The sequence below is a fragment of the Mauremys reevesii genome, linkage group 10 (assembly GCF_016161935.1).
Source record: "Mauremys reevesii isolate NIE-2019 linkage group 10, ASM1616193v1, whole genome shotgun sequence".
NCBI lineage: Eukaryota > Metazoa > Chordata > Testudines > Geoemydidae > Mauremys > Mauremys reevesii.
In genome coordinates this window covers 14,588,761-14,607,562 of record NC_052632.1, presented here as the reverse complement: position 1 = coordinate 14,607,562, position 18,802 = coordinate 14,588,761, and the positions used below count along the sequence as shown (strand labels likewise).

Below are 18,802 nucleotides of genomic sequence, written 5' to 3'. Positions count from 1 at the left end.
TACTATTGTTGGAGGTGTTAGTCCTAGTGTGGGCAGAGGGCCATTCTTACTTTGTGGTCCATCACCCCTTCAGAGCGAGGCCACAGAGAGGGAGGCCACAACATGAAGGGAACTGTTTAATCTTGATGCCTCAAAGGAAGACCCCAGTTGGGCCCAAATTGGGCCACTTTTTCCACATGCCTGCAGGCCCCCAGGTCTCCTGACTCACTAATGGGGGGTGAGGGAATTGCACACTAGCATTCAGATTCATTTAAAGGGACAAATGGGTGGTGTCGGCAGAAGGCATGTTCCCAGGAGTCCCAGACAAGGCTGTGCACCACAGCACAAGCTTCATCAGTGCTAATTCCCTTAGACCCTTGGTCGAACAGGGTCCTGCTCCCCACCCCAGCTGCCTGAGGATCCCACTCTAACCAGATCCATGGTGTGCGCTCTCGTCTCTGTGCACAGGGGGCAGGAACACAGCTCCCCCTCCCCTGGAAAAACGCGAGAGGTACTCCCTCCTCTCCTGAAGTGACCAGACCAGACTCCTCCAGCGTCTTCTCCTCCTAGCTGCTGCGGTGAGACCAGCTCCTGCTCTGGGTTGGAGCTATTTGGAGCTGCTGCCCAACCTGGGAGGCGTCTCACTGGCTCCAGTGTAAGGAAGATGCTGCTCCCACCCCAGCTCACTCCCAGGCCTTGCTATTTCTACCTGGACTGGAGAGGTGGGGGGCAGAGCAGTCAGGGCTGCCGCGCATCCTGCTCTGGGCAGCGCCATGGACCAGCCCCACAGCCAGCAGGGCTTTTCCCTGCCTTTCCTCCTCTTGGCCGCCAGGGGCACAGTGCTGAGGGCATGGGGAGACTGGCTCCCCTTGGCTCCTTCTGCTGGCTGGTGTGGGCTGCTCCCCACACATCTGCCCTGCCTCAGACCCCCACACTCCCTACCCCCACCAAGCCCCCCTCCCTTTCCCACTCTCCCCCACCTCAGACCCCCACACTCCCCACTCGCACCAAGCCCCTCTCCCCTTTCCCCCACTCTCCCCCACCTCAGACCCCCACACTCCCTACCCCCACCAAGCCCCTCTCCCCTTTCCTCCACTCTCCCCCACCTCAGACCCCCACACTCCTCACCCACACCAAGCCCCTCTCCCCTTTCCTCCTCTCCCCACCTCAGACCCCACACTCCCCACTGCACCAAGCCCCCTCCCCTGCATCCCACTCTCCCCACCCCGCCTCAGGTCCCCACCCCACCCCCACCAAGCCCCCTTTCCCCACTCTCCCCCGCCCCACCTCAGGCCCCCACACTCCCCACCCGCACCAAGCCCTCCTCCCCTGCCTCCCACTCTCCCCCGCCTCACCTCAGGCCCCCTCCACTCCACCTCAGGCCCCCAAACAGCCCCCTCCACTGCCCTAGGCCCCCAACCCCCAAACGCACCATCAAGCCCCACTCTCCTGCCTCAGGCTCCCACTTCCCACATGCCTTGTTCCTGCCATGAATCCCCTCCCCTGCCTCAGGCCCCCCACTTCTGCTGCCTCGCCCTCCTGCCAGCTGCCCTCTCCCACCTCAGACTCCTACTCCTCAACAACCTCCCTTTCCTCTCTCACCTACTTCACGCCTTCCCACTCCCCAAACACCTCCCTCCCAGCTAGGTCCTACTCTCTCATCCTATCCCCTCCTCCTACACAAGCCACCAGGCACCCGCCCCACAGCAACACCCACATCCTCCAATATCCTGCTCCCCACAAACCTCTGTGTTGGCACGAACCAACAAGCCAACATGTGCACACGTCTTAGGAAGCACCTAATGTGGCAGTGGGATAGCAAGGCAAATCTGTATGAGCCACGGATCTATGGAATGAGCTGGGTTTGCGTTTCCCTATATGAAAATGAAAATTCCTCTGCCTCTGCAGGACAAGAGGGTCTTGATTGACAGGATCTGTGAGAGTCAGTGGAATTCACCCAGCAGGGAAGGTGGATTTTTTAAGGCCAAAATGGACAGCTTGATCTGTGCCCAACCACCCTCAGATCCTGGCCATTACCCTCCGCACTCACTGTTCACAAACTCTTGTTCTTCTGGAGTGATGACACTGCTCAGGTGGGACTGATGTTCCCGGCATCGGGTCTCAGCTTCCACCCACGTCTCTCTCTGTTCAAAGTGTTTGTAACAATGGCCCTGGAACTTGGTCCAGCCCTCGTCACAGTCCTCCAGGTCTGAAACACACAAGAAAGGAATGAAAGGGAACTGCATGTCTCAGGGCAGAGTGCCATTCAACTCACCTCTCGGCTGCCCAAGCTTTCACGGAACAAAAATACAACACATTGTCACACCCACTAAAGAATAAACCCTGATATTTTTGTATGTCGCATCAACAGGAAAATGATCAGAAGCTAAACAAGGAATAGTTTATGGAGGGGGAGTAGGTTAAAGGCCCTGCAACTGACGTCGTGATAGGCACTTTTGAAAAATCTAACAGAAAGATTCCTGAACATTTCAAACTCCCAGTCAGGTTCTGGGACTCTTGCTTTGAGAAATAGCCCCAAACAACACCACTTTCCCCCCAGAGCTGTCCTGCTGATTTTTCTCACCTTGGAGAGGCGCTTTCACCTTTGAAACCTGCATTTTACTCCCCCAAATCAGCACTCATGCATCAGAGATGGGAGAGAAGGGCAGGAGAGGTCAGAGTTTAGATTCAGTTGGCTACATCGCTATTCTGAGCCTCCACAAATGGAAGAAGCAACCCGGTGAGATCACACAAAAGGGAGGCAGGGCAGGACTTACCATATGGGAGCATTGGGAGACAGGAAAAAAAACCCCTAAAGAAAATATTTAAAAAAAGAAGTTAAAAAAAAAGCAAAAATCTGTCACCTCCTTTAAGTGGTTATTGCTGGTGATTATTAAGAAATGCCATCAAAGCAAATTAAAGGCACAAACTATTTGACTGTCTCTATATTATGGTTGGGGCCAGGGCTTGAAAGGTAAAGGCTTTAAAAGGGAAGTTAGCTCCTATCCTCTTCCCTGCAGAGAAATTAACCAGCTTAATTTATTTGAACAAGGGGGATTGTTTCTTTTGAATTGAAGCTCTAGTTCCAGTGTGGCGAGGATGCATGTGGGAGATTCTCTTTGGGTCATACATGGAATAGACACTCAGGGAAGAGCATCAGCTGGTATATGAGTCCTGCATCAGGAAGTGTGGGCACTGGAAATGAATACTTGGGGCCAAAGAAACTCTGGCAACTGACTCACAGGCCACAGGGACTATGAGACTAGCTGTGCGGGGACATAGGAGAAAAGGTAGGTGAGGGATGTAAGACAGGAAATACAGAGACATAGAACCCAGTCTTTTTAAAAAATGAAAAAGGGTAGAGCAGATGCAAAGGAATAAACAAAAGATGGAACTTTGGGAAATCCTTTGTTCTCTGCCATCAACAAAGTCATACAAATACCTTCTGTAAACCAAGAAGAAACAGGAACAGATGCGGAAATGACAACAGCTGGGGCAGATGCTATTATGATGATAAAACCATCTCCTCCAAATAGTCACTTGGATTGCAAGCAGTTGCACTCAAACCATGGAATTGCTATGTCTTTTGGGCCTTGAATTTACTATGTCCCATCATCTCTTATCACCTCCTCCACTGACTAGCACCCAGAATCAGAACAGCCAATAGATGAGGAAGAGGAGCACTGGTGTGGAAGGAAGATCTAGTGGTGACAAGATGGAGATTTATTTAGTAGCAGCCTTTCAGTGGCAGAGAGAGTTCATCCATCTATCATCCTTTCTCAGCTCCTTGTTGCCCTAGAGTGGTGGGATTTTATTATTCCTTTTGGCCACTAAGCAAATGTCCCTCTAACTTCATGCAGGACAGATGTTCTATATTCCACTTTCATGAAAAAAACTCTCACCTTGGCTAATGTCCACCTTTGGATTCCAGAGTACCCCATTTCCCTTCAACTCATCAATTCCTCTTACTCTATTCCTGTGAAGCTCTTCAACACAGACCCCATGCAGACTTCAATGGCTGACCCTCCAAAGACTGGCTGGTTGGTGGGGCCTTTGAATTCTCTTTTTCTACCTTCTTCCTCTACAGACCAAGCAGACCATCTCCGCTGGGCCAACCTTGGGGAGCAGGAGTTGTGAGAGCACTCACAAACCTAGATCTTCTCCACCACATCTCCGAGAGCAGGGGAGGGAGTACGTAATGTGCCTTTCTAAGTCTCTTTTTCTGGTGGGTTATGTCATACCCCCTTTATAAAGTATCACAACCACTGACTTGGGATGGAACACAATGTACAACCTCAATAGGATATTCTAATAGAAAACGCGAGGCTTTCCTATATAGCAGTTACCTATGCAAAAACCTATGCAGTTGCAGGTAAAATCTAATCCCATGAAGTGGCACTTTCTCCAGGCTTTAGAGGCATTTAAGAATGACTGACTTGTGTGTATGGCACAGAAGAGCTCATATAAAACGCTAGCGCTCATAGATGTTCTTAGGGAATCAAAAAAGTTAGAGAAGGGAAAGTAGATCATATATTCTACCTTGGGGGCAATGTTGGGTATTAATGGGGGTTTTTCACTGATATTTAGGGCAGTAGGCTGCTTTCATATGTCCCAGGGTAATCCAGGGTAAAGATACCCCTTGATGGCAAGATCCCATTAATAGATTAACTGTTATGAAGAGAAGAGATTAGACTAGGTTTGGGTCAAACATTGGAGTGGTGTTTCAATACAGCTACTAGGAGGAATACTCCATATTATAGGAGGTCTTTTTCCTCATCTCAGGAGAGGCTCCTATGGCAGAGTAGCAGGAGATGCTAAAGGTCAGGACTGAGGTACACTGGAAGAGGTAAGTGAAGGAGTGCCTGCTCACAAGCTCTAGCCATTCCTATCAGTTCCTCTCCTTTCATGAGTTCTACCACCCACTCATATTAAAAGGAGAAAGAGAGATGCAGAGAAAGAGAGGGGGAAGATCAAATGTGCTTTCCTATTATCCATTCGAAGGTGAATGGATAGTACTTTTCAACCTGCTTCTCCCTGCCCTTGTTGAGCAATGCAAGAACATTTTTCCTCCTTAAGAACTGATAGAAAATCAGGCTTTCATGGACTTGCAGTAAAACAAAATATTCTTTTGTTTTCTCCCCCAAAACAAAAGGCATTTGTGCACACAAGAAAGTGTCATTCTGATGAAAAAACAAGATATTTCATTTTTCCCCTTTGTGATTCACACTGCTCGCCATTGTCGCCATGAAAATTGCATTCGCTTGAGGAAACGACACAAAGGTCAGGTGGAAGCAGAGAAGATTCACAGGAGTGAATGAAAGCCCTTCACGGGTGAATCCTCACAAAGTGAAACATGGTCATTTCACATGGCTCAATTCATGCATCTTTCACTGAAATCTCAGAGGAGCAGAGAAGGTTCACATGCCATGAAGATGTGCCTGGGACATTGCCCGATTATTACAGGTGGATTATTACAGGTGGATTGGAAGGGTTTTCTTTGACCCAAAAGCATGTTTGTGCTTATGGCAAACAGTATCACACTATCATGTCCTTTATGCAATTTTACAAGAGAAAACTACAACAAAGAGAATAATTTCCCTTTCTAAGAAGCCAAGGAGACACCAGGTTCCCTAGGAGCCCTAACGCTGTCACTGTCTCCTAGAAGTTAAGAGAAATTTCCCAGAGAAACAAGATGCTGTGATGGAAAAATAATAATCACTTGTAAGCAAACAGCTTAATCTTTTCCCCAGTAAGATGCATTTTATCTGCTGTTAGGAGTTAGCTTATTGAGATGAGGGCAGGATTGGTGGGGGTCAGGTTTTTGGGGGGTGCAGCTGTTAGTAAAATTAGCTGAAGCCAGATAGGCCGTACCGATCTCACACAGGTCCCCTCCGTAGCTGGGAAGGCATAAGCATTTGAAAGAGTCGATGCCATCAGCGCAGGTAGCTCCATTCAGACAGGGGCTTGAGTGGCACTCATCAATGTCTGCAAGAAATCAAGGGCTGCCATTAGGACTCCGGGCAGGGAACTCCACCAACAGGAGAACTTGTTTCTTTTCTTGTTCAGGAGGGACCGTCAAAGGTTTTGGGAGAGCTCGAGAGTGGGTTATGGGTTTATTTTCAAAACTACTGCTGCTGCTACTGCTGAAGAAATGAAAGCAAAAAGCCCAACCCACCCTAGGAGGCTGGCATCATTTTCCACTCAAATTTCTGTCACTTGATGCCTGGACAACACTATGATGATATCAGGGCAACATCAGCAGAGGTCGGAGGGATGACTTTCAGTGTATTCTGCTCAGTATCTTTTGACATCGGTTGTGTCTCTTCCTTGTCCATCTTTTCTGCCTAACTTGACCAAATGCGCAAACTTGTGGCTGTGTCTCAGCCTCCATCTGCTAAAGTCTAAAAGACAGATGTTGGGCTTCTCTTAAGTAACACAGTGCAATCTCGTCCCTCTCCCTCCTTGACTGCTCATTTTTGACTCTTTCTAACCAGAGTCGAGATGTCATCCTTGATCCTGAACTCCCAGGGCTAAATCCTCACCTGTTCCAGAGCACAGCTGCTAGTGATGGGGCTAGCATAAAGCCAGCTGTGCCAGCTTTACACCAATCAAGGATTTCCCCACACGGTGGGAACTGCTGGCTGCCCATTTAGGACAGTTTTATGGACTCTTTCTACTGCTCCATTGGTACAAAGAGCCCCTTGGGTGGGTCCGGATTAGTCCCAAGTCTCTGTCTCACAGTCTGTCAGTTATCCCAACATGGACAATACATGTCAGTACTGTAATGGCATGCCTAGCCCCGCCAGTTCAGGAAGGGAAGGGAAGCAGCTTGGATTAATTGGGTTTCATGCTCAGAATGAGACCAAAATGGACAGTTTGCATTTAATATGCCCCAAAATCCATCCTTCTACATTTTTTTCTTAACATCTCTCCAGTCTGAAACTTAATCCTACTCCTCAGTGAGTCTTGAAATCAGAAGGAAGAAATAAGTTAATAAAGAATGAAAAGATGGCAGAGATGAAGTCAGCTGAAGAAACCATAGACAAGCTCCAAAGAGTAAGAATGTACTTGTGTCCAAATACATACAGAAAGGATTGTAGCTGCTGGTTAGCTCCTTTAAGTGAGACTATTCTTCTTTCGTTCAAAGTCTTGCTTCTCAGACTCTGAAGTACTGGGAAGTCTTGAAGATGCTGACTTTAACAGAAGTCATCTGGCTGACACCTGACACTACACTTCAGTGCTAGAGGGGTTAGTGGGAAAGCAGACTCAGAGAAGATGAATCAGAGAAGGATGTGGACATGGCCATAATGGAGCAGAACAACAATCCATCAAGTTCAATATTCTGTCTTCTGCCACATTGGATCAGACTAATGGTCTGTCTAGTCCGGTATCCTCTCTCCTGCTATACCAGAGCAAAACAGTGATCCGCCATAAGAAAACAGACAAGTGTTTTACCTTCTCTATGTGTCTAGTCACCCACAGTGGCCAATGCCAGATGCTTCAGCGAAAAGTGTAAACTCCTATAGCACATCAAATTGTATAGTATTAAATGATGGGGGAAAGTCTTCCCGGCCTCAACTGGTAGTCAGCTGGCACTTTGAAGCATGAGGATTGAGAGCCCTTGTTATTTATATCCTCATTTGTGTCCCTGAAGATATTGCAAATATTCCCCAAATGGCTTATGAACCACTTACACCAGTTTTGCACTTGGCTCTTCAGGGTCTGCTTCTACATTCAAATACTAATTAATGTTTTCTGAGCTATTATTTTTAGTGTAATGGGAGGGAAGTGAAATGCCCAGATTTCATCAACGCTAATAAGCATTTTGGGACTTTCCAGAACAAAAAGGGAATTATTGACCTAGTAGAAAAGAATGGATGAGTCAGGTTGATTACTACTTATCTGCTCACGTCTTTGGATCTTAGAAGATTTAAAACACAAAAGGGAAACTGAAATGTGTTGAGAGAAGATTAAAATCCCAGTACACACCAGGTTCCCCAGCAACAGTAGCAGCAGAAGTTGATGCCAATCACAGTGGTCTCCACCTGAACAAGTAAGGAAGGGTTCTCCTTTGTCCATTAGCTTCTATTAAGTGGAAAGCACGCTGTAGAAATGGAAATAAAGCATGTACAGGAGCTAAAGCAGAATGTTTAGCGGGGAATAATGGGCTCTTCATTTGTCTTCAGTGACAAGGACTAACATTTTATGTGCCCAAGGTCTCTCTCAGATGCAGATGATCTGCAGTGGTCCCACCTACGCAAGTCCTGGAAGAAGAAGGGCAGCAGATATACACGCAGGCTAGTGCACTGCATCAAATCTCAAATCAGGAAATAACATTAGAATGGAACTTGCTTTTGTGCTTGTATATAATGCGCACTGTACATATTATATATACTATATGGATACTCTCTCTCTCTCTCTCTCTCTCTCTCTCTCTCCACACAGAGTACATTTAAACAGTGTTGTAAAAATAATGCAAGGAAATACAGAAATACTTTTTGAAAGGCATGCTGCAAATATTTTGAAAGATGACATTTAAAACACATGAGGATAATAAATATCAAACTAGCCATTTGGCATGTTAACTCTTTGGGGGCAGGGACTGTGCCTTCCTCTGTCTTTAGAAAGCACCTGGTCTCGGCAGTTTCTGGTACATTTAGAGTCTTGCACATGTCAAGACGTATGGAGTTGGTGTGGCTGATTTGCCATTCACCCTGTAATACTTGGTCTTAGAGATTTTTCAGAACAATAAATAATATCACCTGCTAGCATCAGTCACGATATAGTTAGTCTATAAGGTGCCACAGGAGTCTTTGCTGCAGCCACGATATAGTCCCTAGATACACTAGAGAATGGAACTATGATATTGCACGCAAGCTGCGGACTCCGGGTTTGATATGAGAAGGAAACTTTGGTAAAAGAAATGTTAAATCACCCAATTACTCAATGCTTGGCATTTTTTGTTATCCCTTTAGTTGCCACAAGCATATATTACAGATCCATAGTCTTGTTCACCATTCAACTCTGCACAAAGTAGACTCTCAGAGGTGAGATGAGGGTGCAGGGACCCTTCAGCGGCTGGCAGCTGTCATGTATCTTAACACTGAAGGAATTTACAAAGCCACTGTTATTAGATATTTGTTATTTTATGGTAAATTTTCCTAAAAATGCATGTTTGTCTTCTCACGACTCCCTTGCTGGTCCCCCTCAAATAGCTTCTCTACCAGGACAGGAAGAAAAGATTATTACTATTATTTAAGTGCTAACAATGTACGTGGGGCAGTACAAGACAGAAAGAGACAGCCCCTGCTTTGAAGAGCTTCCAGTGTAAGAGAAAGACACGGAAGACAGAATGCAATGGGGAGCCGAGAACAGGGAGTGCATTTAAAACATTAACTCACTTCTGGAGGGCATCACGAAAATAAAGGGTCTTTAGAAGATGATTTACACTTACCGTGCTATCATCAGAACATTCAAAAAGACCATTCAAATGTCTTGTCACAACATGGGTTTTCTAGCTGATGTATTCTTAAAGGGACTAACGTTTTAGGCCTCACTTTAAAAAAAACGTTTTCATGATTTAAAAAAAAAATGAAAACAGGGTTCGTATTTAATAGATGTCAACTGTTGATTGACAAAAGCAGGGAGGTAGCAGGATTACTCTGGATGCTTCATTTAGGCAAACACAAAATAGCGTCATCAGCTTGTTATTCCCTTCCTAAGCTTTAATGTTCCCAGGTATGTATTGCATTTACTCACTCCTACTCCATTCAAGTAGTATACGACTAGATCTTCCCATGCAAACTTAAACACAAGAACACTATACTAGAACACAAGAAACAGCAAGAGGAAACATTTATAAACAAAAGTGAAACTGACCATTTTACTATAATGGCAAACATGAACAAGCAGCGTCAGCGATGGAAAATCCATTAGCATTTCAGAACTGCTTCCCTTTTAATTATCTAAGAGATTATTGGCAGTAACAGTGGCGCGGACTTTTTAAAGATACAATCCATGTGTTTTATTAAAAAGGCAGCCTAGGTCATGGATCGATTTTAATACTGATTAAACAAGTTTAGTTTTGTGTTTAAAACAGTCACTAAGGAGGAACAGCTTGCAAGCAGGAAGGATATGAAACACCGCTTTAACACTGAAAAATTCCAACAGTTTTCTTGGGAGTGAGAGTAATCTGTTTGGAAATACAATCTGGCATCCAAAATCCGGACTCCATTCTGCAGCTTGAAAAGCAAGACATTTTCAAGTGTACAACCCCCACACTGACCTGTTTTATAGGGTTTACTGATGTGTATGAACCACTAAATAGGGACATGAAAGACTGACTAAACAATACTTTTTTAGAGAGCCAAGAAAATCTTGCCAGAAATCATAGCTTCTGCTTTCCAGGAATTCCTGGGACCATTATGAACATTGATCTGGTGGGTTATATAATATAAATATATATATATATAATTGGAGATATACCAATCTCCTAGAACTGGAAGGGACCTTGAAAGGTCATCAAGTCCAGCCCCCTGCCTCCACTAGCAGGACCAATTTTTGCCCCAGATCCCTAAGTGGCACCCCCAAGGATTGAACTCACAACCCTGGGTTTAGCAGGCCAATGCTCCAGTCTAAGAGAAAGACACCTGGGTTAAGCAGGGAAGAATATCCCAAAGCCAGTGGTGGCATGTAAACGATAACCCCATTCACACTTTCCCTCTGTTGCCAGATCCTGACCAAAGCAGAAAAGAAGCAGCTGGAGAAAACAATTCTCTTAGATGTAAGAGATAAGTAATGGCTCTTGGCAATAGTACAGCCAAGGAGTGGCTTGACAGCAGATGGAAAGAGTCTAATTTCTCTGACTTAAGCCATAGACAAATAAATAAAAAAATGAAATTTAAGCCTCAGGATACAGAGGAGGAGAAAATAATCTGCCACAACATAGAAAATATTCTATTAAAGTCAGACACTTATCAGGAAACATATTTATCTTGTGGTACTCCCTCTCAGTGCTATGTTTACAAGTGATGACTTGATTACAAACAGTGAGACCTCAGAAATCTCGGGAAACCTTGGCTCCACAGTATTATGTGTAAAAGAAAACTCACTCTATCTATACAACAGGCCATTATGTTAGGTTGTATCCTCAGAGCTGGTTTTCCATAAGCAAATACTGTAATCCTTTGACTTAGTGTTATGAAACAGCCAAGAGACACCAAATAACTGGACTGGCCAGTAAAGACACCTGCCAGTGCCTAGATCTCAGCTGGAACTGGTTAGAGCTACCTTACCCTCCTTCATAGCCCGACTCTCACATTAAATAGAATTGTATGAATCACCTGTGTGATTTTTAAAAAAAGGTTTTTCTTCTACTGCTTTCTTTTAATCAACAAAAAATATCCTTCAGGCCATAGAAAAGCATTGCACCCATCAAGACGCCTCCAAAATCACCTAATACACTTCAGCTATTTTGGCTGGATGGGCAGCAGATCCAGAGAGATGCAAACCTTTTGGTAAACTGCTGACGATTCAGCAAATGTCATTTTTCCCCTTGATCTGACTGAAGTCTTTAAAACCATCAGCTAGTGCAAACCACAGCTTTTTCACTGAAATGCCAGCACAGTATTTTTGCTAATACTTGTGTGCCCTCAAATTTTGCCAATTGTAACAGGCTTCTGCACACAGTTGGCAAAAGTCTGGATGAAGAGACCAGTTATGTGAACAACACTTCAAATTTGAGGCTCTTGTGGGACCCTAATTCTGAGGGCAATAATAGAATGCTGACAACTGATCACATGGACCTTAGCATTCCTTGGCTAGAAGCCTGGAAAATGCCAGCATCCAAGGGTTAACCTTCAATCCACTTTGGCTTCTGGCGCTGGTATCTTGGGGGAATCATAGGGTATGGTAGAGTAGAGAAATTTTCATTAAAAAAAAAATGGTGATCACTGAATCCACTTGAAAACCTTACCAAAGTAGGCTTAGTAGGAATATATATGAAAAACTAGCACTAAATCCCCACTTCAGCTGGCTCTTTGCTTTGGGGTCCTTCTTGCAAGATGAACTAGATTCCGTTCTGCTTTATTATTATCTTTTTTGATCATTCTTCTGGTCCCACCAATGTTCAGCACAGCACCAGACACAGTTATCAAGACAGTGCCTGTCCCAAAGAGCTCACTTTCTAAATTAGGAAGACAAGACACACCAGAAGAACCAGAAGAAGGAGGCAGCATAGGTCTATTATTATATACTATTGTCTCAATATACAGATTCCCCCTTTCATTTCTCTAGCATCTCTCATCTCAAAGCACTTTGAAGACTATCTTTATAGTAGAATTGGGCTAACATTGCAAAACAATCTTTGTGAATATTTGTTCCATCTTAAAAAACCACCACTTTGTTTACACATTTAGGTCTTACTTCTAGATGAAATTCACCCTTTTGTGGAAGGCTGGTACAAGGACTAGGCCTCCCTTAAGTTCTGCTCTGAAATAGGCCTTGTGTGGGCTTTTTGCCCATGGGGGAATTTCACTCTTCATGAATATGTTTGCAAATGAGCTTTACTAGCCTAAAAGGCACATTTTCAGCTTGAATGCTAGAATAGTCACTGAACACAGATTCTAAACCCCATAACTAAACTGTCATATATACTCATTTGAACTTTATACTGTTGGTTACTTACATAAATTGTCCAATTAACAAACAGAAACAATACATTGTAATTTTTGTAACTTGCCACTACAAAGCACATTTGAGATTTTGAACATGTGCAATGAGTTCTAGATTCAGATCACTGAAGCGAGTTGCCAAGAATTTTGAGCAAGTTAACGTAAGAATTTTGCAATTTTTGTTGGCAATTTACAGATAGAAAAAGAAGCAAAACTATCAGGCAAATTATTTCTTACAACTTATTTGCTGAGTTCTAATGTACAGCCATATAATCACTTCCTCCTTCACTGCTACGTCACCACCTCTGGGGTGGAACGTGGCAACAGTGGTAGGCCAATGACACTACCTATTAGTCTTGCAAAAAGTGCTGCGGAATATTTAATGACCAGGACAACAACTCCATTAGCACAGTGCCAAGCCCCACGCCTGGCGTCATGTAAACGCAATGGTTCAGTAATGTCCCTGTTGAGTCGCCCACACCAAGATAGGAACATACTAGGGCAAGTATTGACTCAGAAAGGAAAGTGCCTTCTACCGAGTCACCCACACCATTCCCTGCAGCACAGTGCACCTAGAACTGTGCTGGGGTATCACGGTCAATACTTACTCATAGGGAGGAGTGCCCCCTACAGAGTCACCCACACTGCTCCTTGCAGCACGGGTCCCCTACTACCATGTTGGGGTATTCAGGTCAGTTGTGAATAGTCCCTGCAGTGACAGTGTAGAGAACAAGTGCAAGTGGGATATTAGAATCCTTTGATTTCACTGATTCATGAGCAAAGGGGAGAGACTACAACTCAAATGAGATGGAGACTCCAGTGAATCATGTAGCCTCCACAATACTGAAGCTTCATGAAGATAGAGGCTGGCTCCTGTCACCTGTTCTCCATCTTTGTGTATTAAGAAGTGACAAGGCTCTGATTTCAGGGCTTGGTCCTTCATATCTGAACTATATCTTGAGTGGTGCTGGTAACCTTGCAAACACGGAAAGACTGCCGTTTGATTGGCTACCGAAGGTATGGGCAGGGTTTGAAGTAATGATCACATGCACGGGATACACCATCAAAGAAAGTACCAGACAAAGTAAAACTTTTATTAGTAAGACAAAAGAGGAGGAGGTGGGGAGAGAGCAAGAGAAATATAACAAGCTTGATGACCAATTGAGACCTCATAGACATAATAATACTTTGTTTCACTATAGCATCATCCACCTGAGGGTATCAAATGCATTATGAATGGAAATGAATTAAACCTCACAACCTACCTCTGAGGTAGGTAATTATTAATTTCTCTATTTTTAGATGAGAAAAGTGAAGCACAGAGATGTAAAGTGATTTGCCCAAGGGCACTCTGTGATTCAGTGGCAGGTATGGAATTAGAATCCAGCCCTCCACTCCAACCACTAGAAGCGCTGCTTCCAAAAAAGCCCCTGCCTAACCCAAAGCAGTATGCATTAGTGGTTAAAGTGAGAAAATAGTTCTGGGGGCTATGAGGATGGATTTTTTTTTTCACTAGAAATGACTGAGCAAGTCTGATTGCATTCATAGATTGTACCAATGTATAAGCAAATATATATGAAGGCAAAATTTCAAAAACTCTAGAGGCACAATTATGCACATAAAACATACACACATGTGCAGAGCTAAGGTTTCTTAAAAAGAGGCCTATATTTTATACAGAGTGCATGTCCATCCTTGCATATTGCAACCTTAACTTGGGCTAGCACAGGCTACATTCTGTCTCGGTATCAAAGTGACACTGAGCCAGGAATGGGAAGGAATTCCGTGTTATCCTTGACTTAGTTCTCCTCACCCTGACAGGCAGCAATAGCCAGGGAAGCGATTGCTGTGGAAGAAAATTCCTGGTTAATTGCTAAGGGACGACTTTTTCCCAGTAACATCAGGTTAGGCAGCTTACACACTCACTGTATGAATAATATTGAGCTGGTTGTCTACCACGAAAGACACATGATGTTTTCACAGTCTTAAGTACCGTAGCAATTTATACATACACCAGTGAATGAGCCCACCAATCCACAGGTTGAAAGAGTGTAGTGAAACAGACATGTGCCAAAAGAGCCAATAAAAAATACCAGTTAATTTGCTTTAGACTTCATTTCATGTGCATCATCCTTTGTAGCCAGTTCCAGCAAACCAAAGCACAAGACCCAATACTATGAAGCAGAACCTCAGTTCACGTCTCTTCCTTTAAACCTTTGAAGAAATATATTTTCTTTCATTCCCAATGCATAGTTGGGCCTGACAAACTGATGCAAAGTGTCTTGCACCTTGGATGGGGATGAAAGTCCACCATAAGGTCCTAGCTGCCACAGATAGTGAAGTGACAGTGGGATTCTGGTGGCAGAAGGGCACCCAGGCTAAGTTAAGGGTGGTGAGGTGTTGTCTGCCAACAGTTGCCAAGGGACAATGTGAAGGGCTAGGAAGATGGTTTGGATGTGCACATACTGCCTGCAGCAGGTGCAGCTCAGAGAGCAAAAACTTCTGATTTTCTTGCTGGCTTGTTTTTGACCCTTGAATGCTGCAGAAGAAGCCAGGAGGTCCACAACAGCAGACCTAGTGCACCATAACAAACATCATGAAACACAAGGCATCCATCCATAAGTACATATAGATCCTAATGTTCTGGATATAGGTGTGTGTGTCTATATATATATATATATATATATATATATATATATATAGGTCAGGATAGGCGATAAGGACATAGGACAGTGGTGACTATCCCATTCTGCAGTGCTTCTCTGCCTCTTCCTCTCACCCCCTCAATTGCCAGGATGAAATTCTCCTATTGATCCAGAGTGGAAGGAGCAGCTGCCTTCTCTAGGGCTTCAGGAGAATACAGCTTCCCTGATTTCTCTAGGCTGGAGCAACATTCAGCAATGACGGTGAAAGGAAAGTGAACTCCTCCTGGTTTCCCCCAGATATGCTGTGCTCATGCTCAGATATGCTGTGCCACAGCAGCACTCATTTTAGGTAATAAAAATATTCTCCCCTTGCTGCACATCCCCCACCAAAGCAGAGGACAGAGCTTACCTATATCACAGTGGTCACCCATGTACCCAGGCGGGCACACGCAGGTGATGTTTCCGTCTCTTTCCTGGCAGGTTCCAGCTCCACAGGGCTTCTCATCACATGTCTTGGGTATGACTGTAACTCCCAAGAGAGAAGGATATCAGCCAAATTATACAGATGCCTTTTGCTGTTATACAGTGTGCCTACAGCTGCTGCACAAGGGGGGAGGTGCCTGCCATCCATGTCTCAGTGCTGCTTCACTCTCTACTTGCCATGTTACTCTGCACTTATCTTTGGTTTAAGGCTACTTTAGTTTGTCTCCACTGCCATCGAAGGTCAAAGTCAAATAATGGGGACGGAGGAGGGCGGGATAATTGTATGGCCAATAATAGCACTGATAGTTGCGCTTGTTAAGATAAAAGCAGTTGGATATTTTGTGTTTCAGGGCACAACCTGATTGCTGCAGGTGTGAGAAAAGAGCAACCTCCCCCTCACATTCCTGCCATGTGCAGAGCTGCACAATTGGCCAGGTGCATTATGATTGTTCCATCATTTATCAGCCACAGTGAGAGGCAGGATATTAGACTTGAGGGATTAATGGTCTGATCTGGTGTGGCAAATCCTACATCCCTATAGCTTTTCATTCAGATAAAATATTTCTTAAATACCCTTTTTCATTATGTTCCCTTTGCTGTATACAGAAGGGAAGCCCCACCCCCTTTCTATAAAAGAAGGTGGTCTGGAAAAGCAATACATATTTTTAACAATACCTTCTGCAGTGGGTTCTGGCACATTGGTGGCTTCTGGTGAAACTTGAGGCAAGATAGCAGTGGCAGTGGGTGATATCTCTAAAGTTTCTAGAACAATAGCTATTTCGGTCTCTTGTTCTGATACCATGGGAGTAGAGGACTGTATTTCAAGTCGAGCCTCTTCAGGACCCATGGGCTCTTGTGTTAATTCAGTGTCTGGCATACTGGTACTAATTACAACGTCTGGTGCAGAGGTTTCCCCTGAAACAAATCGGAGTGGGGTTACGGGTGTTTCTGAAGAATCTTCCCTCCTCTCTTTCGGTGCTCCAGAAGTTTCATCACTGACCACAGCTATGCCAGATGTTTCTATGTTAACTTCAGGCAATACAGATGTTTCACTGCTGGTTTTGTAAACTGTAGAAGTTTCTATGCTAATTTCAGGCAATGCAGATATTTTGTCACCGGTTTCATGTACTGTAGAAGTCTCTATGCTAATTTCAGATATTGCAGATGTTTCACCACTGGTTTCATGAACTGTAGAAATTTCTATGGTAATTTCAGGCAATGCAGATGTTTCACCATTAGTTTCAGGAGCTGTAGATGTTTCTATGCTAATTTCATGAAATCCAGATGTTTCTACAGTAATTTCAGGAAATGCAGAGGCCTCTCTACCAATTTCCCCAGATGAAGAGCCATCTCCACTTGACTCAAAAATATGGGGGAGTGTCACAGCTGTTTCTCCACCTAGCTCCTGTGAAACTGTTGGTTTTGTCACAACTTCCACCAAATCAGATGTGACCAAGGTGACTTCTGGAAGTCCGGAGGCCTCTCCACTAACTCCAGTCACTGCTAAGGACTCTCCACTTAAGTCTGTGAGTCCAGAAATTTCTCCACTAAAATATGAAATGCCTGATGGCTCTCCACTGATGTCTGTTGTCCCTGATGGTAACCCATTAATATCCATAACTCCAGACACTTCTCCAGAAGTTTCTCTTTCCCCTGAAGGAAGTCCACTAATTTCTAATATCCCAGATGGCCCTTCTCCTACCTCTTGGGCAACAGATGTCTGTGTTACAACTTCCACTAAAGTTGTATCCACAAGAGAGATAGTGGGAAAGCCAGACGGGAGTCCACTATAATCATAAACTCCAGATGGCAGGCCACTAACAACCTCAACACCAGAAGTATCTCCGCTGATGTCAATTACTCCACTTGGAAATCCACTCATTTCAGGAGCTCCAGAAACCCCACCACTGAAGTCTATTTGCCCAGAAGGCTGACCACTAACATCTAAAATTCCAGACACTGTGCCTGATATATCTTCGTCCCCAGAGGGCAATCCACTGATTTCCAAAAACTTTTTTGCTTCGGCTTCTGTAACTGATGGGGTTGTCACTTCAACCAAACTGATATTTAAAAAGGTAACGCCTGAGGGCTCTCCACTTCTATCAACACCAGAAACAAGGCCACTTAGGTCTACAAGGCCACTTATGTCAGGTATCCCAGATGGTTCTCCACTGAAATCAATTCCTGAGGGAAAGCCGCTGATATCAGGTATCCCAGACGGTGCTCCACTGATATCAGGTATCCCGGATGGTGCTCCACTGAAATCGATTCCTGAGGGTAACCCACTGATATCAGGTATCCCAGATGGTGCTCCACTGATATCGGGTATCCCAGATGGTGCTCCACTGATATCAACTCCTGAGGGAAACCCACTGACTTTTCCACTAATGTCCCAGTCAGCAGAGGGTAACCCCGATAGGTCTCCTTCTCCACTGACCCCAATTGTTCCTTTTCCTTCCAGTTGACTTTCTGCTACTGTTGTTACAACTTCCACCAAAGTAGTATCCACAAGAGAGACAGATGGGAGTCCACTTTCATCATACTCTCCAGATGGCAGGCCACTAGTAAGCTCAACACCAGAGACTTCTCCAGAAGGCAACCCACTGATTTCTGGAATTCCACTGATTTCTTGCAGTCCAGATGGTACCCCACTAAGGTCTGGGATTCCAGAAGCAGATACTAATAGGTCTTCCTCGCCAGAAGGTAACACACTGCCTTCAATAATGCCTGAGGGCAGCCCACTTTCATCCCCTGATGGCAGTCCAGAAAGAAATCCACTGAAATCCAGGTCTACGGATGGCACTCCGCTTTCTTCAATCCCTGAGGGCTCTCCACTAGGTTCAAATGTTCCAGAAGCTGATTCTCCAGGTATCCACCCAGAAGCTGATGGTTCACCACTGGTTTCAAGTACTCCAGACGCAGATATCTCCCCTGAAGGCACTCCACTGAGAGAAGTCTCTACACTGGGCTTATCTGGTATTGCAGCAACAGGGGGGAAAGCTGATGGACTCACTGGAAAAGAAG

The 18,802-nt window shown here is 44.7% G+C and overlaps 1 protein-coding gene across 1 annotated transcript in view; it reads right to left on the bottom strand.

Moving 5' to 3' along the window:
• ACAN (aggrecan) overlaps positions 1 to 18,802 on the bottom strand; it is a 50,891-nt gene that overhangs the window by 6,046 nt on the left and 26,043 nt on the right. The window contains exons 12-15 of the mRNA XM_039493418.1: positions 16,454 to 18,790; positions 15,705 to 15,818; positions 5,851 to 5,964; positions 2,030 to 2,188 (exon numbers count right to left, since the gene is read on the bottom strand). Coding sequence (XP_039349352.1) covers positions 2,030 to 2,188; positions 5,851 to 5,964; positions 15,705 to 15,818; positions 16,454 to 18,790 — 2,724 coding nt within the window. The remainder of the gene's footprint in view (positions 1 to 2,029; positions 2,189 to 5,850; positions 5,965 to 15,704; positions 15,819 to 16,453; positions 18,791 to 18,802) is intronic.